This window comes from Eurytemora carolleeae, unplaced genomic scaffold, assembly GCF_000591075.1.
Source record: "Eurytemora carolleeae unplaced genomic scaffold, Eaff_2.0 scaffold545, whole genome shotgun sequence".
In the NCBI taxonomy this organism is placed as follows: Eukaryota; Metazoa; Arthropoda; class Copepoda; order Calanoida; family Temoridae; genus Eurytemora; species Eurytemora carolleeae.
In genome coordinates this window covers 4,514-31,272 of record NW_019396435.1, presented here as the reverse complement: position 1 = coordinate 31,272, position 26,759 = coordinate 4,514, and the positions used below count along the sequence as shown (strand labels likewise).

Below are 26,759 nucleotides of genomic sequence, written 5' to 3'. Positions count from 1 at the left end.
CCCCCCCCCCCTTTTCAAAGAGGTGGATCCACCCCTAGGGCTGTCCCCCAATTTTCCAGGGGGGGATGTCGATCATCTTAGTCCGCCTCTGACAGAAGTCCACAGACCGAACTCAATAGATAAAATATTCTAATATCCGACCCTGTCAGAGTACTCTAACTCTTGAATAGAGAATTCTATTCAAGAAGGTTGAAGATTATAGTTTTAACATACTTATACTAGTTTTCTACAAACCTTTTATTCTACACTCTAGTTCGTACGGTCTTTCTATCACGTCTTCATTGCTACTGCATAAGGTATACACAGGTCAGCTGCTTTCATATGCAGACAGTGTACACTTTAAATGTACTCCGTAACCTTTCTATTCCAACAAAATAAACAATAAATAAACAGACAACCAGCTCGTGCTGTGAGCTAGTGAAAAAAACGAATTATTGGATTTAATAATAATAATAATAATAATAATAATAATAATAATAATAATAATAATAATAATAATAATAATAATAATAATAATATAATAACGATAACGATAACGATAACGATAACGATAACCGATAACCGATAACGATCACGCTAACGATAACGATAATACTACTAATAATAATAATCGTCAAAATGGCCGAACCGATTCGGCCAAAATTTGGTGTTGGGGACCTCACATGACCCCAGGTAAGGTTTATGGATGCTCAAAATTAAAATCTGAATTAGAAGATGCATAGTAATAATAAAAGTTAAGGGGCGTACTGAAGGGTGTAGGCCTTGGTGCTAATCACTGCAGTTTACACCGGAAGCTTAGTTGAGAGTGATATACACTATTTTGTTCTCCTTTTGTCATTTTTCAGATATTCATGAAAGAAAATTTTAAAAGTTAAATCCTTGTCCTGTCTTCATTAAATGCAGAAACAATAGCACTCCTGCCCCCATCCCCCCACGGATCCGAAGAGAAAACCGACGATATCTCCCTCATTCTTACATATTTGTAAATCAGGAGAGGATGAAATCCCCCCATTCTTCGTGGATAGAGGGACGACAAGTGAACGTTCACATCATACATTTTATTCCAAATATAAAACATTCATACAACGGATATTTTTTATGATTTTTTACAGTTAATACATACATTTGATAGATAACATTTTTAACAATAATAGACTGCTATTTCATAATTTTAAACGCTTTAATGCTAAAACAACTCTAATTTTGGATTGTGCAATATACAATTTACGTTGTTCACAAATTTAACATAGTATGCATATATGCATGTTTTAATTACAAAAAGTAAACTCCAATTATAAATGATGAAATATAAAAATTTGATTGAAATAATTTAGATTATACATTTTGCTTGAAAGAAATTAAGTCAAAGGTTTACACCATTTGGTTAACATATGTGCAGAGTATCCCCAAAAAACGATGATTGGAGTTTTAAAACCAATTTATGCATTTAATAGTTTTACATTTACAGATCCCGTAAAAACTTTCATTTCTGCAGAGTTATTTCTTACATTTTTTTCTTAACTATTGTTGTTTCAATTCGATAAATTAATAAAAGGTTTGTTGCAAAGGTTTTCCCGAGCAGAAACAACCCAAGGGTATTCTCCCGAGCAGAAACAACCCAAGTGTATTCTCCCTCCCAAGTGGCAACTTCCCAAATGTTCGGGAAAGTACCAACACCTTCCATATAACTGCTATCCAAACCATATTTGCCTTCTTGTTAAATCTTGTGCACATTAAACAATACATATATAGAATACAGAATACATATATTGGTCAATAGACTGTACCAAGTACATTTTCACAAATGGTATTTTTGTGTTCTTGTATCTTGATAAATTATCCTTTATAAACAACATGAAATACCTATCATACACTGAAACAAACACCATTGGTAAGAGAAAGGAATGAAGGATGAAATTTAACAAAAAAGGATTTTTTATGAAAACGTGTATGAAGAGATGAAAACGTGTATGAAGGGATTAAAACGTGTATGAAGGGATGAAACGTGTATGAAAAGATCAACAAGTACGGGGGGGGGGGGAAGAGAAGATTAATGATAGTGTCCAAGAGATCTGAAGAAGTGGTCAATAATGTAATTATTTCTTGTTGTGCACAATCTTATAGACCAGTAACAATATAATAATTCTGTGGACAAAATATTATAAAGAAAATGACTTTTACAAATTTCCTCTTCGTCAAATAGAAAAATATTTACTTCCGTTTATTTTTATAGATTCCGGCCTTATAGATGTATAGATTCCGGCCTTATAGAATAGATTTATATTCAATTAATTAGCCAAACTTGGTAAATTATGAAATAAATAAAGTAATCAACTGCAATTTAGATTAGTGCAATACTTAAAAGGACAGTAGGCGTATCACAACAGTATCCCTTTAACATTTTGACTGATCTAGAATGACATATCCTTATTAACGGCTTTATTAGTAAATTAAAAGTTAAGGATTAAGGTGAGTAATCTTATTCTTTTCTTAATTTTAATAGATACTAGGTCCTTAAAGATTGTATTTGCAGGGGGAAAAAACAAAAAACACATAAAACCCTCAATTTTGGAATTCAGGGACATATCTTAAACCTAGAGAATGATTATTACTATGTTTAACAACAGCAAAAACAGGATTGGGCTGGAATGCACAATTTTTTTTAAATTATCCTATTATTAATATGTCTTGAAATAGAGCATTGTGGGTTTTTATACTGAAATAGTTTCAGTTCGGTCTTTAAAATACATTCATAATGATAATACAATATAGAACAGAACTAAACGTAGAAATAAGCCTTTATATATGAGAGATTATACAGAACTTATTTATCACGCACATTAAATGATACAAAATTGGGAACTTATGAAAGAGAGAGGAAGTTGAACCAGGTAAAACTGGTTCAAATCCTTTATCTAAGCCACCAAGTTGATTTTTAACCACCTTTCTGAATTACTGATTAAAAGGAACTGATTAATCTTCTAATACTATAATTTTCAAAGTATATCTTTGAAACAAGCATAGTTAAATTTCAAACTATGCATGAATACTTTTAGGTCAAAAAGCCAAAGTTTTTAAGATCAAATTAGGTATTTGAAATTTTGAGTTTCAGGCGAATAATCACTGATCACGTCCATACAATTTTGTGGTTAAAAACCTGATTCATCTCAGCTCAACAAAACATTAAAATTGTATTTATCATGTAAGCTGGTCCAAATCAGTGCATTATTTTAGTGCGAATAGTTCAAAAACTTTTGCAGCATTTAAAATATATTTTTTCTGCTTTTTGTTTATGTTAGGTAACGCTTTGGTTGTGTTATTTTAATAATAAAAATAAGGAATACTTCGTGCGTTTTTACTATTGTACAAAAAGATGTTGTTTTAGAATTTCAAAACAAGGAAAAAGTCTTAAATGTTTCTAACTTTTTCATGAACATATAGTTTAAGGTTTACAGAATATATACATAATATGTATACCATTCGTACATTTTACAACATCAGAGTTTCAAGGGTTAAATAGTGAACTTAAACTATCAATATTGTATCAAGAAATTGTCTTTTTAAAGAGTTTGAATTGAATTTATGAAAAGTATATCTGAAGAAAACAGGTGTCTAAGTAAATATAGAGAAGAAAACAGGTGTCTTAAACTAACATAAAAACATTTTAAGTAAATAAAGGGAATAAACAGGTGTCTTGAACTAACATAAAAACATTTTAAGTAAATATAGGGAATAAACAGGTGTCTTAAACTAACAATAAAAACATTTAAAGTAAATATAGGGAAGCAAGCAGATGTCTTAAACTAACATAAAAACATTTTAAGTAAATAAAGGGAATAAACAGGTGTCTTGAACTAACATAAAAACATTTTAAGTAAATATAGGGAAGAAAACAGGTGTCTTGAACTAACATAAAAACATTTAAAGTAAATATAGGGAATAAACAGGTGTCTTAAACTAACAATAAAAACATTTAAAGTAAATATAGGGAATAAACAGGTGTCTTAAACTAACATTTTACATTTAAAGTAAATATAGGGAATAAACAGGTGTCTTAAACTAACATAAAAACATTTTAAGTAAATATAGAGAAGAAAACAGGTGTCTTAAACTAACATAAAAACATTTTAAGTAAATAAAGGGAATAAACAGGTGTCTTGAACTAACATAAAAACATTTAAAGTAAATATAGGGAAGCAAGCAGATGTCTTAAACTAACAATAAAAACATTTTAAGTAAATATAGGGAAGCAAACAGGCGTCTTAAACTAACATAAAACGTATTGAACAACAGAATAAATTAAATTATGAATTTTAAGAATAAATATTACAAAACAACTGGATACATGATTTTTTAATTTTTAGCCATTGAACAAAATTCCCCCAAAAAATATACTTCTTGGTCAAACTCGTAGTCGTAAATAACACTAGAACCAGGATAGATTATTTGTTTTACAAATTTGTAACATCCCTGGAGAAATGTTACTGTTTCTATTTATTATGCTAGCTGTGTAAGTTTAAATACAAGAAGAAAGAAGAAAAATGCATTTGCCAAGTTAGAACTTTTCTGGAAGATTTAGAATGATAAATGCTTTAGATTGACAGAAATAATCTTTTAGAAATACATTGCGAAAATAACAGTTTTATAGAATAAGGGTTGACGGTTTTCACATAAATCTGATGATATTAATTATCGCCCTCTGAAAATTTAAAACCTAAAAATGGGCACCAAATATTTCTTTGATAAAATCTTGACATGATGAATATTAACAGATAATATGTAATATTGACATGAACGTAAACAGATATAATATTGACATAATGAACATGAACAGATAATATGTAATTTTGACATTAGCAAAAGGTAAGAAATAACTAAAAGGTTTTCATTATAGACTAACAAAATACTTGAATGATTAAGTTTTGAGAGAAATATCTATAATTTTGATACGCACAGAGACAACCTGTTAGATAACAAGAACACATTGCTATCTTACAGATAAAACTCAAAAACACTATAATTATCAGTGTTACAAATCAGAACTTTTGTATTGTTCTTGTATCAAGCATTGATCTGCTTGTCCTACGGATTAATTTAATTACTCTATGATATCCCGTGGTCACCTTGTATAACTTCTTAATCATGCTTTGGTCTGTGTCTTTGAAACGATTCCATGGACTAAAAAAATATGTTTAACGGGTCAAATTGTGAAGGATTGGTGGGATAAAGCCCCGAACTGTTTAATCAGCGTGTGCTATTCATACCAATTACAGGGTATAACTTAAATTAAGGCATTTCTCTTCAAATATAACAGTGCCCACATTGAATATCAAGATTAAGCATTCAAGATTAACGATGCTCTACACAAAAGTTTCGACCTTAGAATAAAATAAACCTTGTTTACACCAGAACTGAGGACATTAATGATATGTTGACTCAACAGAATATTACACAGACACTGATATGTTAACTGAGCAGCATATTACACTGATATGTTAACTGAGCAGCATATTACACTGATATGTTAACTGAGCAGCATATTACACTGATTTGTTAACTGAGCAGCATATTACACTGATATGTTAACTGAGCAGCAAATTACACTGATATGTTAACTGAGCAGCATATTACACTGATTTGTTAACTGGGCAGCATATTACACTGATATGTTAACTGAGAAGCATATTACACTGATATGTTAACTGAGCAGCATATTACACTGATTGTTAACTGAGCAGCATATTACTCTGATATGTTAACTGAGCAGCATATTACTCTGATATGTTAACTAAGCAGCATATTGCTCTGATATGTTAACTGAGCAGCATATTACACTGATATGTTAACTGAGCAGCATATTACTCTGATATGTTAACTGAGCAGCATATTACACTGATAAGTTAACTGAGCAGCATATTACACTGACATGTTAACTGAGCAGCATATTACACTGATTGTTAACTGAGTAACATATTACACTGATATGTTTTGTGGTCTTTATCACTTATATAGTTTTTTCGTCAAAAAAAAGTTCGAACTTGAGAATTTAGAAATATATAAAACTAAAAAGTCTCCATGGTTAAAAAAGATTCTGGCCACGATATTTTCATTATAGTTTTTTGTTTAAAGAAATATTTTAGCTTTGTTTATTTTTTGTGGATTTCTAAATTTTAAAGTTTTTGTATTTTTGTAGTAAAATTAACTTGTGAAAAATAATATTCTATTCTTGCTTTACAAGGGTTACTAATAACCTACAGGGTTCCCTACAAAGAATGAGACTGTACAGACGACTTGAATCTCTTCAAATAGTTTAGATCAAGTATTCTGCCTTGATTGTGGTCTTTAAATGGCTTATTTAATGATTTGACAAAGAAAGAAAGAAGTTTACAGTTTCAGCTGAATTTGAAAATGGCAAAAACTTTAAAATCATAATGATAAAATAGTAATTTAATTTTTTATCTACTAATTCATCATGAAGGTAACCCTGCATACCCTTATATAAGATAATGAAGGTGGTTTCACATTTCTTAAAATCTGAGCTAATTCATCATGAAGGTAACCCTGTATACCCTTATATAAGATAATGAAGGTGGTTTCAGATTTCTTAAAATCCGAGCTAAGTAAACTTTTCGCAGACCTAACTAAGGGCAGATTTGTAACCCTTCTTCAAGTGGTTTCCGACGTATGGTTTCTCTAAATCAAAGAAATACGTTTTTTTCCCGAGATTTAAAGGTCGGATGTTTTCTTCAACATTCCGGGAATAAGTTTGTCTCCGACCCAGAAGAAGTTTGTCTCTTGCGATGAAGGTTTTTCACTGGCCTAGAGGAATTTTGTCCTCTAGGGAAGTTTATCTCTATCCTATAAGAAGTTTGCCTGTGCTCATTAAAGTTTATCTCTATCCTAGAGGAAGTTTGTCTCCGGCCTTAGGTAAACTTTTCTCAGACCATGTAAGTCTCTATCATAGATAAAGTTTGTCTCTGGCCCTAAAAGTTTACCTCTGGCCATGACAGCTTGTCTCAGGCTATGCAAGTTTGTCTCTATCCTAGAGAAAGTTTGTCTCTGGCCCTGAGAGCTTGTCTCAGGCCACAGAAGAAGTTGTTCTGTGGCCTTGTGCATTTTTCTCCGGACTAAGAGGAATATTGTCTCCGGACTAAGAGGAATATTGTCTCCGGACTAAGAGGAATATTGTCTCCGGACTAAGAGGAATATTATCTCCGGACTAAGAGGAATATTGTCTCCGGACTAAGAGGAATATTGTCTCCGGACTAAGAGGAATATTGTCTCCTACTTTTAGTAAGTTTGTCTCTTACCGAGAGAGGTTGTTTGAGAAAATTAATTAGAACAAGCTCTGTAAACCTGGTCTTCATGGCCTGTAGTAAATCCCCTACAAGATCTTTTGAATCCACGTGGTTTATGGAAACCTGGTCACTGCTCTCTGGAAAACCAGTCTCTACTCTCTAGAAAACCGGTCTCTTGTCTCTGGAAACCCGGTCTCTTCTCTCTGGAAAACCAGACTCTGCTCTCTGGAAAATCGGTCTCTGCTCTTTGGAAAACTGGTTTCTGCTATCTAGAGAACCTGTTACTGGGCTCTGGAAAACTGGTTTCTGGAAACCCGGTCTCTGCTCTTTGGAAAACCGGTCACTGGTCTATCGAAATTTTGTTTCAGTCCTGTAGAAAAACCTTTCTTTTCCACTGTAAACCCGTATTAAGAACACTATTCTGCCCGTGCTCACCTTAGTAGGATGCGAGCATTGAGTAAAGCTAGAGGTTGGTTGTTTGCATACCTAGCTCTGCACTTTCTCTTCTAACCAAGCTGATTAGACCGGTAGATATACTCTGATGGAAAACTGAATCTGAGTCCGGTCTGTCCTGCCCATTGAAGGACTCAAGAAATATTTCTGTTGTTATTTCGTTATTATCCTAGAATTAAAGATAGTATTTGTATGTGCCCAGCAACAATGGTAAAAAAAACTTTCCACAGGAACTGAGTCCGAATTTAATGAATTTGAGCCGCGTCTGAAATCCACCAAAATCCGGTTTTAATTTAGCGCCGGCTTAAATCTTGAAACATTAAATATAATTTTAAGTGGAACCAACCATTTGAGGTGCGTGGCGGCTCAAATTCTTTAAATTTTGCCTAAGATCGCTTGCCTCAAACCTCAGAGTTAGAAAAATCTTTATTGTTAATATACAATTGTTTTTAGTTCTAACTAAAGATTAAGATCTCCCTTTCAGTAACGAACCCTCAATACTGATCAAGATATAACTTTATCCTTTCATCCAAATATTTATTTCGTACATTTATATATGGCTTAACGGTTTTTTAAATCCAAAGGAATTGAGTTTTTGCCACAAACTCAAAATTTCTAAGCCCTATATCTTTGCAACCTGATGAAGTAAACCTTTGATATTTCAAACTAAGATTACTTTACATAGCATAATTCATAGTTTGAAATATTTATGGTCTTTTTCAGTGGATTGCAAAGATATTGGAATTAGAAAATTTGGATTTGTTAAAAGAACTCAGCTCCTTTGTTAAGGTATCTTACATAACCCTGGGGAATGTTTACCGTCAGTCAGGATTAAAAACAAATCTCAAAAAGTATTTTCTTCAAATTAGGGTTTCCAACGTAATAGATTATTCTCTTACGCGTAATTACGTGCAGTTACGCGTAATGATTTTCATTTCGTGTAATTTCGCAGGATTACGCGTAATTGGGGAAATATCCATTTCGCGAAATTACAGCGTAATTACGGCGTAATTTCGTGTAATTTGGCGTAATTTATACCACGTAATTTGGCAAAATTTCGTAATGATTACGGGTAATAGGCGAAACTATAATTACGGCATAATTTCGCGTAATTCTATGAGGGAATTTCGCGAAATTTTTTTTTAATTATGCGTAATTAGCGAAACTTCAATTTCTCGAAATTACGCCGTAATTTCTGCAAAGTAATTTTGCGAAATTTTGCAATAATTACATCTATTAAATTTCGAAGTTTTAGCTTTTAATTTAAATAAAACAACTAACTTACAAGGAATATAATGTCACACAAGTTGAATCAGAAATTTCAGCCAATACTATGTAATTTTTACGTTCGACAACTAAAAAGTTTAACAAAGGGCCAACAATTTATTTTATCAAAAAAATACGTAATCTATAAATTTTCAGTTTTCGACGACTTGTTGATATTTCAACCTACTTTCTCAAGTTTACCTTGCTTGTTTGAAAAAAAATGTCAATAAAATCGTCAAAATATGTTGACATGTTCACTTGGTTGTAGTGGGCATATCCTTACACATACTTTCCCGCTATAATTATTTCTGAGAATTAATATGTACTTTATTTATTACAGAATTGTTTTGTATTACGTAATTTCGCGTAATTCTTTCTTTCGTAAACGTAATAAACGCGTAATTACGCGTAATGCTCCTGCGTAAGTGAAAGAAAGTGTTATGCGTAATTACGTGTAATTGCGCGTAACGTAATTACGACTGGAAACCCTACAAGTTCAAATTTTGAAGAAAAAAAACATTAAGATACTTATAATAAATTATTCAGCGTATATAAGCGCATTCAATTTTTTTAATCTTTACCTTAAATAAGGCTTTCAGCTCTATTCCTTCTGCTCTACTGTTCAACCTAAAAAAATCTCTAATATCAAAACCACAAATTTAAGGTTGCACTGTGCCCTCATGTAAGATTTACAAGTTTTCCTTCAGTTTCCTGACTGCAGTGAGGATCTGAAAACTCTGGAATAGAAAGATGACTTTTAGACTCAAGTTATAACTTTTTAAAAATCTTTTTTAATTTTTTTATTTTTAATTTTAGCAATACTCTATAAATAAATAGATAATGTCAGATACAATATAGTTTGACTCGTCTATATTTCTTGTTCATCATTTTCTTCTTGTTTGTACATCTTTCATCATATTTAGGCTAATTTAAATAAAATTGGGACATCCTAGCAGTTGCCATGCTGTTATCTTAGAACAAGGTTGACAGGCTCCCGCTTTCCTACACACTTGAAAAGGCTGCTTTTAGCATGTATATTTAATGACTGGGACATTTCTATGTTTTGAGGCCTCTCCAAGTAGTCCTTGTGACATCATGTTGTGGAGCAAGAAGGAAAGAGATAAGGAAGTTTGGAGGAGGAAGGGTATGAGGGATTTCAGTAAAAGATCCCTGCTTTCCTTTGTATTAAAGTCTTTCCAACTTATGCAGAATTAAGGAAACCCATAACTCAACGGCTTATGAAAAATGGGGAGTTGGAAGCCTTAAAGCCACAACAGGTGGAATCTTTCATAGTAGTCCAGTCCTCAGAGCCTGCTGAGTAAAAAACCGGTATCATGGCTTGTATACCTAATCTTTCAAAGTAGTTCAGTCCTCACAGCCAGCTGAGTAACATTGTCAAATACACTTAAGTATTACTTTGAAGTTGTCTTCCTATCCCACAGTTTTCTGAGTCTCACTGTATACATGAGTTTGGCATACAATGTAATGTTTCATCTCAAATATATTTTTTTAATTTCTGCAAATTCTTCAAAAACATGTAAAATATGTAAAAATATTCAAATATAAATTAAAAATGGATGACGATTGGAGGAAACTCAGTGTCTCTTGTATAATTACATTTATCCTAGATAAGTGTATCTTTGTATTGGCAATGTCCGGAGATGTCTGGAGAAATAAGAATTCATGATCCTATGCCAAATCCATAATTTACGGTCTGACCCTTAGCAACTTGTTCCTTGTAATTTGTAAATAATTCAGATCAAATACCTTAATGAATATCCAAATAAATAAAATCAAAATAAATTTGATTTCGATTCAAAACTCCGAATTAATATTTTCGAATGTTCTATTGTAAACATAGAATAAAAACTCTAGATTCTATATCTTCTATCCTAAATTAATATTCCAGGATTCTATATCTTCTATCCTAAATTAATATTCCAGGATTCTATATCTTCTATCCTAAATTAATATTCCAAGATTCTAAAGCTTCCATCCTAGATTAATATTCCAAGATTCTATATCTTCTATTCTAGATTAACATTCCTAGATACGATAACTTCTATCCTAAGTTAATAATCCTAGATTCTAAAACTTCCATCTTAGGTTAATATTCCAAGATTCTATATCTTCTATTCTAGATTAATATTCCTAGATTCTATATCTTCTAGTTTAAATAAATATTCCTAGATTTTATAACTTCTATCCTAAATTAATATTCCAAGATTCTAAAACTTCCATCCTAGATTAATATTTTCCCAAATTCTATAATCTATATTCTGGAATAAATATATTCCAAGCCTAGCCCTAGATAATGTATCTATTCTAGGCCTTTAACCAATATTGCTAGTTATTTCTAACCTAGAGCTAATATTGCTAGGGTCTTCTAACCTAGAAACAATATTGCTAGGTTATACTTCTAACCTAGAAATAATATTGCTAAGGTCTACTTCTAACCTTGAAATAATATAACTAGAGGCCGGATACTTCTAACCTGAACTAATATTCCTAGGGTCTTATTCTAACCTAGAAAAAATATAACTAGAGGCGGATACTTCTAACCTAAACTAATATTCCTAGGGTCTTATTCTAACCTAGAAATAATATAACTAGAGGCCGGATACTTCTAACCTGAACTAATATTCCTAGGGTCTTATTCTAACCTAGAAATAATATAACTAGAGGCCGGATACTGCTAACCTGAACTAATATTCCTAGGGTCTACTTCTAACCTTGAAATAATATAACTAGAGGCCGGATACTTCTAACCTGAACTAATATTCCTAGGGTCTACTTCTAACCTAGAAATAATATAACTAGAGGCCGGATACTTCTAACCTGAACTAATATTCCAGGGTCTTATTCTAACCTTCCAAATGAGAGGATTAAGCATAAAATCAAAAGTGTCCAGTGTTGATACAGAAATTTAGAAATCACAATTAACAGTATCCAATACAAGAGTTTTCATTTCATTATCTACTTGAATCTATTCTATATATTCTAACCTTGATCTGATGATATTTATGGATTCTTGATTATCCAAGGCTGCATGAACTAGAACTAGAGGAGCCTCCACCAGCCGTGTAACCCCGAAGGGTGGATTAGATGTCAGTTCTCTACTCTCACACATGATAAACCTCTTCATGAAGACCCTGAACCTGGTTGCGACTGCGCAGTAGATTAAGAAGTTGATTGAAGAGTTGATCAGCAGCAGCAGGTGGGAAATACTCTACAAGTAATACAATTAAATTTCCCGCCTTTTCTAATGATCAGCTAACAGTGTACGGTGTTAAGTGTACTGTGAACAACGCGGCATTCATGTATTATTGTGCATCGTATATCGCATTGGAATAGAGTATTCTTCTCGTTATGTGGATATGTATGCCTTATGGTGGGATTTAAATATTCTTCTTCTAAAAAGTTTCGGATTTGCAAGGAAGAACAAAATATGAAAAACATGATTTCTCGATCAGATTTTCAGCTTATCCACTAGAATCCAAATGAATGAAGTATGTTACTGTTAGAATTATAAATACTGTAAATATTTTAAGATCTAGCATCTCATGTTTTAAAATTATATCTTTTGCGTTTTGACTGTTTTGAATTGAGCAGAAGTGTGAGAATATTTCAACAAGAAGTCCGTAGATTTCTGTGCGGATTTTAAATTTTAGAAATTGAATTAAGATTTCTTAATTTAGTGTTTTTCTGTTCTGGATAATAGATCATAATATTTACATCATAATCTTCTTTAGCAGATTTGATAGCACGACAAACAACTATAGATATAAAAAATAGAAAAGTACTCGATCTTTATCATTGTTTAGTTCTAGTAAACATTTTCTTCGCCTTTGATAACACACATACACAAGGTTAGACTTTGCACAAGGGGAGTATAGTAGATTATATACAAGGGAAGTATAGTAGACTGTATACAAAGGGAAGTATAGTAGATTATATACAAGGGAAGTATAGTAGATTGTATACAAAGGGGAGTATAGTAGATTATATACAAGGGGGAGTATAGTACATTACATACAAGGGGAGTATAGTAGATTATATACAAGGGGAGTTTAGTAGATTATATACAAGGGGAGTATAGTAGATTATATACAAGGGGAGTATAGTAGATTATATACAAGGGAAGTATAGTAGACTGTACACAAGGGGAAGTATAGTAGATTTTATACAAGGGAAGTATAGTAGACTGTATACAAGGGGGAGTATGGTAGATTATTTACAAGGGGGAGTATAGTAGACTATAGACAAGGGGGAGTATAGAAGATTATTTACAAGAGGGAGCATAGTAGACTATATACAAGGGGGAGTGTAGTAGATTATATACAAGGGGGAGTATAGTAGATTATATACAAGGGGGAGTATAGTAGACTATATACAAGAGGGAGTATAGAAGATTATTCACAAGAGGGAGTATAATAGATTATTTACAAGGGGGAGTATAGTAGATTATTTACAAGAGGGAGTATAATAGACTATATGCAAGGGGGAGTATAGTAGATTATATACAAGGGGGAGTATAGTAGACTATATACAAGTATAGAAGACTGCATAGTGCATAGTGTATACAATGGAAGAATATGTAGTGATGGGGGNGGAGGATGGTAGAAGTGGAAGTGTTCCATACAAGTGACAGGTTCGTTAACCTTCACAACAGCCAGGATAGCGAGAACCATTCTTAACAAAAAAAACTTTTTTAGGCTACATAATTTAGTCTTTAGACTAAAATATAGACTTTTAACTAAATTGTAATGTGTAGATTCATTGTAGTTTCTAGACTCTTGAAGTGTCAAAACGGTTGAAGTAGGAAGACTGTTGTAGTCTGTTTACTGTTGTTGGTCTTAAGACTTTTATATTATGACTTTTTTAGTCTGTAGACTTTTGTAATCTTTAAATTCGTGGAGTTTGTTTACTGTTGTAGTCTGCGTACTGTTATATTCTGTATACTGTTATAGTCTGTAGACTGTTGTAGTCTGTAGACGGTTGTAGTCTGTAGACGGTTGTAGTCTATAGACTGTTGTAGACTGAAGACTGTTGTAGTCTATAGACTGTTTTAGTCTGTAGACTGTTTTAGTTTGTAGACTGTTTTAGTCTGTAGACAGTTTTAGTCTGTAGACTGTTGCAGTCTATAGATTGTTTTAATCTGTAGTCTGTTTTAGTCTGTCGACTGTTTTAGTCTGTAGACTGTTTTAGTCTGTAGACTGTTTTAGTCTGTAGACTGTTGTAGTCTATAGATTGTTTTAGTCTGTAGTCTGTTTTAGTCTGTAGACTGTTTTAGTCTGTAGACTGTTTTAGTCTGTAGACTGTTGTAGTCTGTAGACTGTTTTAGTCTGTAGACTGTTTTAGTCTGAAGACTGTTTTAGTCTGTAGACTGTTGTAGTCTATAGATTGTTTTAGTCTGTAGACTGTTGTAGTCTGTAGACTGTTTTAGTCTGTAGACTGTTGCAGTCTATAGATTGTTTTAGTCTGTAGACTGTTGTAGTCTATAGACTTTATTAGTATTGTAGTTTGTATACTGAACTAACTTGTTTATATAAACTACCTGGGTAAGTGGCAGATGACGAAGATCAATACAATGATGATGATAACACTTGCTAGATTTAGTTCTCCGTGTCCACTCCTTCCTTGATTATGCCCGACAAACCTTTAAAGTTATAATCTGTAGCATAGAAGAACTACACTATCTCTGCTCTATAAAATACTTCCCTTGTACTCTACCCTTCCTCTGCTTAGAATATACTCTGCCTTACCTCTGCGCTAAAGAAACACTCTGCCTTACACCCTTTACTAAAGACTATACTTTTATCTACTTTAAAGAATGTTCTCTGTCCTTCCTCTGCTTTATAGAATGTACTATGCTCTACCTCTACTTTATAGAATGTAATCTGCCCTACCTCTACTCTATAGAATGTATTCTGCTCTACCTCTACTCTATAGAATGTACTCTGCCCTACCTCTGCTTAATAGAATGTACTCTGTCCTACCTCTGCTTAATAGAATGTACTCTCTCCTACCTCTGCTCTATAGAATGTACTCTGCCCTACCTCTGCTTTATAGAATGTACTCTGTCTACCTCTGCTCTATAGAATGTTCTCTGTCCTACCTCTTTTCTGTAGAATGTTCTCTTTCCTACCTCTGCTCTATAGAATGTACTTTGCCCTACCTCTTCTCTATAGAATGTTCTACGTCCTACCTCTGCTCTTTAGAATGTACTCTGTCCTACCTCTTCTCTATATAATGTGCTCTGTCCCATGTCCCACCTTTGTTCTATAGAATGTACTCTCCCCTATCTCTGCTTTATAGAATGTACTCAATCCTACCTCTGTTCTATAGAATGCACTCTGCCATACCTCTGCTCTATAGAATGTACTCTGCCAAACCTCTGCTCTATAGAATGTACTCTGCCAAACCTCTACTCTATAGAGTGTTCTCTGTCCTTCCTCTACTCTAAAAGAGTGTACTCTGTTCTACCTCTGCTCTATAGAATGTTCTCTGTTCTACCTCTTCTTTATAGAATGTTCTCTGTCCAACCTCTTCTCTATAGAATGTTCTCTGTCCAACCTCTGCTCTATAGAATGTTCTCTGTCCTACCTCTGCTCTATAGAAAGTACTCTGTCCTACCTCTACTCTATGAGTCTACAGAGTGTGCTCTGTCCAACCTCTTCTCTATAGAGTGTACTCTGTCCTACCTCTGCTCTATAGAATGTTCTCTGTCCTACTTCTGCTCTATAGAAAGTACTCTGTCCTACCTCTACCCTTTGAGTCTATAGAGTGTACTCTGTCCAACCTCTTCTCTATAGAATGTTCTCTGTCCTACCTCTGCTCTATAGAATGTGCTCTACCCTACCTCTGCTCTATAGAGTGTACTCTGCCCTACCTCTGCTCTTTAGAAGGTACTCTGTCCTACCTCTGTTTTGTAGAACGAATAGCTGAGTATATGAAGAGATTAAGTGAGGAGAGGGTAAGGATGGGTCCTAGCTCTGTGGTGAGCAACGGATGGAAACTGTACATAACTGTAGTGTACCTAAAACAGAAATATAGAATATCAAGCTAACTGGGGCGGGGCGGGGCGAAACCTTGGAAAATTGCTCCACTCTAAAGAAATGTAGGGAGCTACAGAAAGGGGAGACTGGAGAGACAATTCTGGGTAACCCTTAGTAAATTTCTGAATCTAACTTATAATGTATTATAATATGGTATTTTGATTTAAAAAACGGAAAATGTTTTTAATATTCTGTGTAAAGCCTGCGACGGTATTTTTAATAACAAACAGAGTAAGGACAACTTTCAAATCTTATCTAAGATACGTAAAAAATCAGAAGGAAGCAATAATAATAGTTGTATAGATTAACTTTTAGACACAACATTTTACAAAATGTGACAAATACTCATGTATGTAGTTTTCTTTTTGTTCAGAGTTGAAATTTTCAATTTCAAACTTTAAATTGGAATTTACAACCTTTAATCTGTGAGAGTCGAGCGCTGGAACAGATAGATCTGTGGATATCTCATTACATGGAATCATTTTCAAAACATTTTAAAACTAAGTAATACAATTCAGAACTGTTTTCGCTGTTTAGTTTCATATCTTACAATTATAATTTTTCCCCAAGCTTGAAAGCTTTGCATGATCAATATCAATGATTTCTCTCTGAAAAATTGGTTGTTTTCAATTGTAGTTCTCTTTCATGATAACTAGCAGCAGATTTTTCTGCTTAAGGAAATGGTAAGAATTAAACACTTTTTAAGTTAAAAAACAACAATATCTTTCACTTTATCGATCATACAAAACTCTTCAAATCTCTATAAAACTACAGCGCATTTCTATAGTCTATAGGGACTGTAAGCGTGTGTTCAAGTGACCCTCCATGCTTAGATGTCAATGTCCCCTACTCGCAACGGTAAACCGTTATCTGATAAAGTAATGTAGAAGTTAGTATCGCTGTTCTAGGTTTAAAAGTTTTAAATTCTAATAATTTGTATAGGTTTTCCTGAAGTAGAAATGCTCCTGACACTTTTGTATAGAAATCACAATTGAAAATAAGCAGATTTTCAAATCATAAACAATGATATCTAATTTATACTTGATCAGACTAGCTTTTCAAGGGTACAGCTGTGAATCAGGCATTGCCATCTGTGCATTGATGCTCAATTGAAATTATGCTTACTCAGTTTCTTTACGAGGTGAACAAAGGAGTTGAAAATACTGCAGCATTTTGACATGTTATAAATATACTTTATACTCTACAGTATTGGATATTTTTAACAACAGTCTCTCAATTTACAATATTATTATATTCTCCTGCATTATTAATATCAATGAAAACATGACATGGTTATGAAGAAACAGGACACTTGAATTAGATGCACTTACTCTTCCCTCCTGTCCAACATCGATTTTTCATCTATATCTAAATATATACTTTGCTAATCTATCTGTTCTTTCGTTTTCAATAAACGTCAAAACGTTTGAACCAATTCGGTCCACATTTTTTGTGATGAAAATAATTTTAAAAATTTGTGTTTAAAAGTTTTTTATTTTTGTAAAGTTTTGAAAATGCGCGAAAAAAGTTTATGAAATGCAAACTTTTTTTTATATACTGTACAAAGAGAAGATGCTCACAGATAAAGCCACAATTAAAATTGAAAAGAAAGATCGGCGCGAAGCACCCTAAAAGCCTTGTTTATATATACTTTGTCTGTCTGTCTGTTTGTTTGTTCGTTTGTATCCAATAAACGTCAATACAGCTAAACCGATCAGTCCCGAATTTTGTGTGGGACCTTACATGACCCCAGGAAAGGTTTATGTATTTTTATTTTCGTAAAATTTTGAACATCCATGAGAAAAATTTGTAAATCCGAAATTTTTTTTTTTTATTAATGAAAAAATACTGAAAGGTTTAGCAACTATGAAGAGTTGAAAAATAGAAGATAGGCGCGAAGCGCTCTGATAGCCTAGTAATATAATATTTCCTATAAAGGAAATAAACTATAACTTCTTAAATTGATAATTGTAATTTTTTTGGTTCTTTTTTTAAAAACAATTTTACAAAACTCGGATTTTTTAAAACATAAGTTTGCTTCTTTTGAACAATTTTAAAACTCTCATATTTTTGTAAATCCTTTTTAAAGTCCGAAAAGGAACGAAAACGATAAACACGTGGATTAGTTTGAAATCTTTAAAGTAAACAACGAATGAAAAAAACACTGATCAACTAAAAGTGATAACTTTTTAAAAATTGATGCACAATCCCTCTAAGATTTAAATATGATAGATTATTCAGAGTTAGCGCTATTTTATAATGATTTTAGAGTAGGAACCTTAGGCATTAGAACCAGGTTCAACTTACAAGGATTAAGCTTAAAGCTGTTCCGGAAGTTATGAAGTTCTGATTTAAAAAGAACATCTACGAGATTTTAGAACCAATTCAAAGTGAGGATATTTCCACTGTCCAGTTTTGTTTTAACCAATTAGGTTAATAAAATTTACGTATACAGAAGAAATAGCTGAACCTGCTGGTTTAGCTATTTATCACAAAGGAATTGAGTCTTTTTTTATCCCTATATTCTTTTTAACCTAATGGTGTAAACCTCTGATATTTTCAAACATAGATTATTTAATCCAATAGAATTAATAGTTTGAAATATCAAAGGACTTTGACATTGGGTTGCAATGGTAAAGTAAAAAATTAAGCTTGATTTATCCTTTAGAAAACTCTAAATAATGAGATCGATGTAAAGGAACTAAAAAATCGCTAAAAACTTTAATCATCTAATACAATATATATTCACAACTACTTATATAAACCTTTTACTTTCAAGCTTTGATTATTTGATCTAACATAATTCATATTTTGAAACTTCAAAGATATAAATCATCAGGTTGCTAAGATATATAAAAAGAAAAGTTGTGACGTGTGTTCATTTCTTTAAATTGCTTCCTTTATAATGTGATATTTTCTGTTATTGTAAATATGTTAATTGCCTCTATAAAATATGGTCTAGAAGAGATGCATAATTTATACCGTTGTTCTCTACATTTCGTGTATACAAGAGGACGATATATGTATATATTAATCAAAAAACTTCATTAAGAAAATACTTGTCTTTCACTGAACCATTCATAAGAAAAAGTATATGGTGCATCAAAAAGTGTGGTAGGTTATTGAAAGCTTAAAACCAGGTCTACAAAAAAAATGTACCATATTTTTTAATTCTATTCCTAAAAGTTTTAGCTCCCAGGTTCTTAGTAAAACAAATTAAAAACTTTTAAAAATATAATAATTAATTTGTTTTATGAACTTGCATTTAAAAACATTTAAAAACTTTCTTTTCTCTTTCCAAGAGTAAACGAGCATTTAATAAGATTAACCATGGACTTCAAACTAGCTTGGGAACCCGGTTTTCCCTGGAATTAAGTCAACCTAAGCAACTTAAAACTTTTAAACATTAACGTAGTTCTACCAAGTTTTATAATCAAAATTTGAGGCAAATCGTTCAAGGGGTTCTTTAGTTATGATCGGACATTGAAACTTAGAGATTACTACTTTATACAGATGCTAAAAAGGAAAAGAATAGGAATTCTGTAGTTTAAGTGTTGTAATTAGTGTATACATTAAAATAATACTTATTTAAAGCGAATTGAGTTTTTTCCACAAACTCTGATTTTCTATAACTTAATCTTTGCAGCCCAAAGTCCTAAACCTATGATATTTCAAACTATGCTATCTGTTAGAGCGAATAGTTTAAAGTTTAAAGTATTAAAGGTGGATTTTTAGAACATTTGAGTTTAGGACAACACTCAATTCCTTTTTGAAAAAGACCGAGAGTTTATCTACAGTGGAAACTATACAATATGTGAATAGTAAGATGACTGTTAGTCTCAAGTTTCGATTTCAAATATTCCAGTAAACAAGAAAAACCCATTTTAACACGCATTAGATTGATGGCGTAAATTCTTTAGATTAGAAAAATTTAACAAAAAAAAAATAACACTGATCGTGAACAGGTTACAATAGAATTATTAAGTAATATATTCCTTTGATTCCTCTTTTTTTCATAGTAAGCAAACCAGTGTGATGTTGTCAAATAAGTACTTTACTTTGATATGACCCGGCACGACCTTGATTACGTTCTGTAGCCTGTAGGTTACTGACAAAAAAATAAAAATTGAGGTTTGTGATGTGAACATTAACTCACCAGATATATGTTGGATCCTTTCTCAGTTCTGTCACATTGTAGTGAATCTAAAAATATTAAGTTTTTTTGCTTGAAGTATTTTCTATTTTATGATCCTGCTTATAAAGCCAGATTCTTGCTTCATTGAATTTAAAGGGACTGTATGCAATTTTTTCTTGAGACTCTTCTATTTCAATCTTCTTTTTACTTCTCCTTTTGCATTTTTCTTTTATCTCCTTTTCTATAATTTGTTACTTCTTACTATTTCATTCTTCTTTTTACTTACTCCATTCTTCTTTTATTTGCGTCTATTAGTAACTTCCATTCTATAGTTTTATTTTATTCTATTTGCTTCTATTCCATTCTTCTTTTATTAGCTCCTATTTCATTTTCCTTTCCCTACTACTATTCCATTCTTCTTTTATTAGCTCCTGTTCCATTATCTTTTTACTTCCTTCTATTTCATTTTCCTTTTTCTTATAACTCCTATTCCATTTTACTTTTCTTTCTCCTTTTCCATTTTCATTTTTTCTATTTATTCCAATCTTTTTCCTTATTTCTATTCTATTCTTCATTTCTTTACTCCTATTATATTCTTCTTTTACTTACTTCATTCATCATTTGCAATTACTCCCATTCTTTTTCCACTTGCTTCTATTCCATTCTTCTTTTACTTAATTTTATTTCATTCTTCATAAACTCACTTCTATTCCATTCTTCTTTTACTTACTTTTTTCCCATTCTTTTATTATTTATTCCATTCTTCATACACTTACTCCTATTCCAATTTTTTTCTTTTCTTTACTTGTTCCTCTTGTAGTTTACCAGAAGGCGCAGGGTTACACAACACACAAAGAATGTACTTTAAGTGAAATGATTACATTTTCCTGTCTTAGTTATTAATTTCAGAGTTCGCTGAACCAGCAATAGTTATCTTTTTTTCCACATCATTTAATGTCATTTACAAGATTATGATTGAGTAAGTAGACCTTTTTTATTCTTTAAACCATCCTTAATAGTTTCATCCTTAATAGGTCGTAATTACACTTTCATCCTTATTAGGTCTTAATTACAGTTTCATCCTTATTAGGTCTTAATTACAGTTTCATCCTTATTAGGTATTAATTACAGTTTCATCCTTATTAGGTCTTAATTACAGTTTCATCCTTATTAGGTCTTAATTACAGTTTCATCCTTATTAGGTCTTAATTACAGTTTCATCCTTATTAGATCTTAATTACAGTTTCATCCTTATTAGGTCTTAATTACAGTTTCATCCTTATTAGGTCTTAATTACAGTTTCATCCTTATTAGGTCTTAATTACACTTTCATCCTTTGCGGGGTAATCTATTAGACGAACGTTTACCTTCTCTTCCTCAGGATCATACTGGACCGAAGTTTCAAGGAATTTTGGTAGGTTGAGTAGGACGGAGAGAAGGATAACTGGAACAAGGTACTTCAGAACCCTCTTACATTGAGTCTCAGAAAGGTTTGCGCTCCGGTAGTTCTGGAAAAAATGAAATATTTCAATATTTTCTGGTTTGAATCAAAAATATTTGTTTGATGATGACAAATAACTGTTTGAGCAAATGAATAAAATTTTTGGAAATAAAAATCAAGATTTTTTGCCCCAAAACTAATTTTTCATCTATAAAGTTTTTATTTTTTTACCTTTTTATTCTGTACTGTTAAATTTTTTTGTTTTTGATAAACTTGCGTTTTCTGTAGAATTCAAGTTAGTTTGAGAATTTTAACACGAAAAAATTTGCATTGTGCAAAAGGTCAGAAAAAAAGCAAATATAATTTTATTAATTACATTCTGAATAATGCGATATTGAAGAACTTTACACTCGAATTTAATAACCACGTTATACGAATAAAATAATCTTAAACAAAATTTTTAAAATTTCTGAATATTACAAACCATCAAGAAGTAACTCTTTTACCCCCAGAATTTTTCCAAACGAAGAATCATGCATTATTTTTATATTGGCGAAGTACTTGAATTTCTTTTCAACTACAAAGAATTGAAAATGGACTAAAATTTTAACTTCTTTGCAGAATATTCAGCTTTGCCCATCTCATTTTAAAATATCTCAATTATATTCAGTTGAGAATCACTGTAAAACTATAGGCAGGAGTTGGTGACAAAAGACTAATAGCATGGTTGATTAATTAATAGGTAGGGTCGTTGCCTTGTTTATTAATTTCCTTAACTCAGGACGCAGAAAGCTGCAAACATACATGAAACTCCGTATATTTCAGATTAAATTAAATAACAATGTTAATCAAATTAAATGACAATGTAAATAAAGTTGAATATTAAATAATGTAACTTACTAGTTTTCCGTGTCGGAGTAAAAGGAGTGATCAAGGGTTTGATGGGATTGTTTAAAACATTTGTAAATCAAAATATCGAGTAGTTTCTGATTTAGTTTAGCTCTAAATATCGAGTAGTTTCTGGTCTAGTTTCAAGTCTGATTATCACATAGTTTCTGATCTATTTTCGGGTCTAATTATCGATTAGTTTCTTATCCAGTTACAGGTCTAATTATCGAGTAATTTCTGGTCGTGTTTCAGGTCTAATTATCGAGTAGTTTCTGGTCTTGTTTCAGGTCTACTTATCGAGTAGTTTCTTTTCTAGATTCAGGCCTAATTATCGAGTAGTTTCTGGTCGTGTTTTTGGTCTAATTATCAAAAAGTTTCTTATCTAGTTTCAGGTCTTATTATTGAGCAATTTCTGGTCTTGTTTCAGGTATAATTATAGTGTAGTTTCTGATCTAGTTTCAGGTATAATTGTCGAGTAGTTTCTGATCTAGTTTCAGGTATAATTGTCGAGTAGTTTCTGATCTAGTTTCATGTATAATTATCGAATAGTTTCTAACCTTGTTTTCAGTCTAATTATCGAGTAGTTTTTGGTCTATTTTCAGGTCTAATTATCGAGTAGTTTCTCCTAATTATAGAGTTTTTTTCTAATATAAAATTTGATTGAATGAGTAAAATTGCCAATTTAATTGTATCACAAGCTAAACCTAACCAGAGCCCAGAGGTCTGAACTTTTGACTGAAATGGCGTTACTCTTCAACGCCTGAGCTCTATATCCCCAGTAGCAACTTTTTAGTTGAATCAATTAAGTACTTTATCAAAATAATGAATTACTTCGTACTTAACTCTTATTGGCCGAGAGAAGACTTTTTATGGCTTCTGATCGGTGGAAACTTTATGGTTATTCATTAAATTATACAAAAGATACATATTAGATCTTCGTTAAAGGATTAAAAATACAATTATACATTTTTCTCAACTTTAACTTTCATTTTATTGTTTTCTTTTAACTAATTAGGGTTTGTCAAGAAGATAAATGAACCTAAACATGTTCTTATTTCAAGAGAATTTCCTCTAATCTTGACATTGACAAATACTGCAACTTATCCTCAATTATATTCAGAAAAAATTCATCTGCAAGAGTTTAAAGAGCGAGGCTTAATGATATTCTTTTAAACTTCAAAGATACGAGATTAAACTAAATTTAAACTTTGTTTCAGATGAAGTATGTTTTTATAAAAATTTTAGATGTTTGAGGAAAATTATTTGAAAGACGAAAATGTTCTCCATGTTATTTATAGTGACAATACCACGATGGGCATTTATCAGCTTGATACAGTTTTTGCACTAATTTGATAAATTTCGGTGCTTAGGCTTGAAGAATAAAAAGATTAATTTAGGTGTTCAGGCTTTAAGAATAAAAAGATTAATTTAGGTGTTTAGGCTTGAAGAACAAAAAGATTAATTTAGGTGTTTAGGCTTGAAGAATAAAAAGATTAATTTAGGTGTTCAGGCTTGAAGAATAAAAAGGTTTGAAAAACATTTTCCTTTTGGTAACGAGAGACAGACTATAACTCTTTAATTTTATCGATTTTTAAGAATGTTTTAATAAATAAGGGTGTAAAATGGAAAAGATGCACCACATTTCTACCCTTTTTCCTTTCCCTGGGCCGTCTCAGTGTTATAACATAAAAGACTACCAAAATATGGCTGTTCACCCTGGACTAACCAGAGTGAAACGCGTTCGGTTTCTTCTGTTTGAAGTCATATGCGTTTTGGTCTATAATTAAACAATCTTTAAACTTGCAGATTTGTTAATCTTATACTTTTCATTCAAAAAGTATATGCCGGCAAAAAAGTCTACAAGAAGAAAGGCTAAAAAGTTATGTTTAATAGGTCAAATTGTGATTGAAAGTCACAGCTTTCTGGAACATTGACAGAACCTTTAAATCCACGTGTGTTGTATATTTCAAAACAATAAAAATTAAATAATAAAATACGAGAATTAAATGTATTACCGTTGGTTGACACACTGCCCAGTATCTCTCTATAGACAGAGACACTGTCATAAATATAGAGGCAGACAGAGATATACTTGACAGTGGGTACAGAAACCTATAAATCAGAGATATATTTGACAGCGGGTACAGAAACCTAGAAATCAGAGATATATTTGACAGCGGGTACAGAAACCTAGAAATCAGAGATATACTTGACAGCGGGTACAGAAACCTAGAAATCAGATTTATACTTGATAGCGGGTACAGAAACCTAGAAATCAGAGATATACTTGACAGCGGGTACAGAAACCTAGAAATCAGAGATATATTTGACAGCGGGTACAGAAACCTAGAAATCAGAGATATACTTGACAGCGGGTACAGAAACCTAGAAATCAGATTTATACTTGATAGCGGGTACAGAAACCTAGAAATCAGAGATATACTTAACAGCAGGTACAGAAACCTAGAAATCAGAGATATACTTGACAGTGGGTACAGAAACCTAGAAATCAGGGATTTACTTAACAGCAGGTTCAGAAACCTAGAAATCAGAGATATACTTGACAGCGGGTATAGAAACCTAGAAATCAGATATATACTTGATAGCGGGTACAGAAACCTAGAAATCAGAGATATACGTAACAGCAGGTACAGAAACCTAAAAATCAGAGATATACTTGACAGCGACTATAGAAACCTAGAAATAAGAGATATACTTGACAGACGGGTTTATCATTGAATATCTCGGGGGGTTTAAACTTCCATTAATTCTAATTTGTCTGAGAGTGAATTACATTTCTTTGTAAAAAATAACAAATGTTTATATACTGTATATGAAAAGGTACCTGGAGAAGAGAAAAGCATGTATCTGGGTGTGAACTTGGAAAACCTAAAAATAGAATTCATTAGCTTCAAGTTTATTTATATTGATCTTCATTTTTTCTCTCTATGTAGTTCTTTCCATTCATCTCAGCAAGAAAAATGCACTTTTATTCACCTAAAATGTATGTGAGTACTGTGTACTGTGTCCCTTGAAGATAAGTGTACTCTGTACCTGTAAGATGAGTGTACTGTGTACCTGTAAGATGAGTGTACTGAGTACCTGTAAGATGAGTGTACTGTGTACCTTGAAGATGAGTGTACTCTGTACCTGTAAGATGAGTGTACTCTGTACCTGTAAGATGAGTGTACTGTGTACCTGGAAGGTATGTGTAGTGTACTGTGTACCTGGAAGGTGTTTGTAGTGTACTGTGTACCTGGAAGGTGCGTGTAGTGTACTGTGTACCTGGAAGGTGTGTGTAGTGTACTATGTACCTGGAAGGTGCGTGTAGCGTACTGTGTACCTGGAAGGTGTGTATAGTGTACTATGTACCTTGAATGTGCGTGTAGTTTACTATGTACNGATTATAAGCCTTTTCTAACAGAGCTGAGATATAAACCGTATACCCCCCCCAATTCTTAGATTTTTAAACTTGTGACCATGATGAATGAATAAAAGTCTAATAAGTCTCATCTCAAACGCGTGTTATCATTATCATTTGTGTATGAATACAAAACCCTATATATGCTCTAAACAGGATACACTGGTATATATGTATGTATGTCAGCATTTATTACTTTTAACCTCAAGATACATGAAAGCTGGATCTGAATAAATCAGATTCTAGAATACTAGAATGTTTGAAGTGCACCTGTCGCAATGAGAGAACAAATAGAGAGAAAAGGTTTCCAAATACTCCAAACCCTCCAACAATCACAAACAGAACTCCTTCGACAAACCTAAACAGTTTTCCTGGTTGTTCCTTTAATTCCGTTTTTTCCTTATAAAATTCTTGTATTTGTTGTATTTTATGAATTTCTCGTATTCCTTGTATCACTGTTTCTCTCTAAAACATTCTTGTATTCCTTGTTTTCCTTGTCTTTCTTGTATTTCCTTGAATTTCTTGTATTTCCTTTATTTCTTGTATTTCCTTTAATTTCTTGTATTCCCTATATTTCTTGTATTCCCTATATTTTTTGCATACCCTATATTCCTTGTATTCTTTCTACTCCTTGTATTTCTTTTATTTCCTGTAATTCTTGTATTCTTTTTCTTCCTTCTAAAATTCTATAATTCTATTTTTTCCTATCATTCCCTGTAATCATTTTATTACTTTTATTCCTAGTATTCCTTTAATTCCTTATAAAATTCTTTCATTTCTTGTATTCCTTGTATTCCTT

The 26,759-nt window shown here is 32.2% G+C and overlaps 2 protein-coding genes across 2 annotated transcripts in view; both read right to left on the bottom strand.

Moving 5' to 3' along the window:
- The window catches only part of LOC111703274 (esterase OVCA2), an 18,342-nt gene extending 18,049 nt beyond the window's left edge, over positions 1–293 (bottom strand). Inside the window, exon 1 of the mRNA XM_023475168.1 lies at positions 235–293. The gene's annotated coding sequence lies outside the window, so the exon portion shown is untranslated. The remainder of the gene's footprint in view (positions 1–234) is intronic.
- Positions 294–3,638: 3,345 nt separating this feature from the next.
- LOC111703271 (FMRFamide receptor) lies at positions 3,639–25,888 on the bottom strand. The gene is made up of 11 exons (XM_023475164.1): positions 25,883–25,888; positions 25,385–25,428; positions 24,555–24,651; positions 21,578–21,718; positions 20,232–20,278; positions 15,940–16,056; positions 14,575–14,676; positions 13,568–13,709; positions 12,023–12,246; positions 9,599–9,644; positions 3,639–7,920 (listed from the first exon to the last, which is right to left on the bottom strand). The coding sequence occupies exons 3-11, from the start codon at positions 24,603–24,605 to the stop codon at positions 7,762–7,764; spliced, it is 1,029 nt and encodes a 342-aa protein (XP_023330932.1). The 5' UTR covers positions 24,606–24,651; positions 25,385–25,428; positions 25,883–25,888; the 3' UTR covers positions 3,639–7,761.
- Positions 25,889–26,759: the final 871 nt, after the last annotated feature.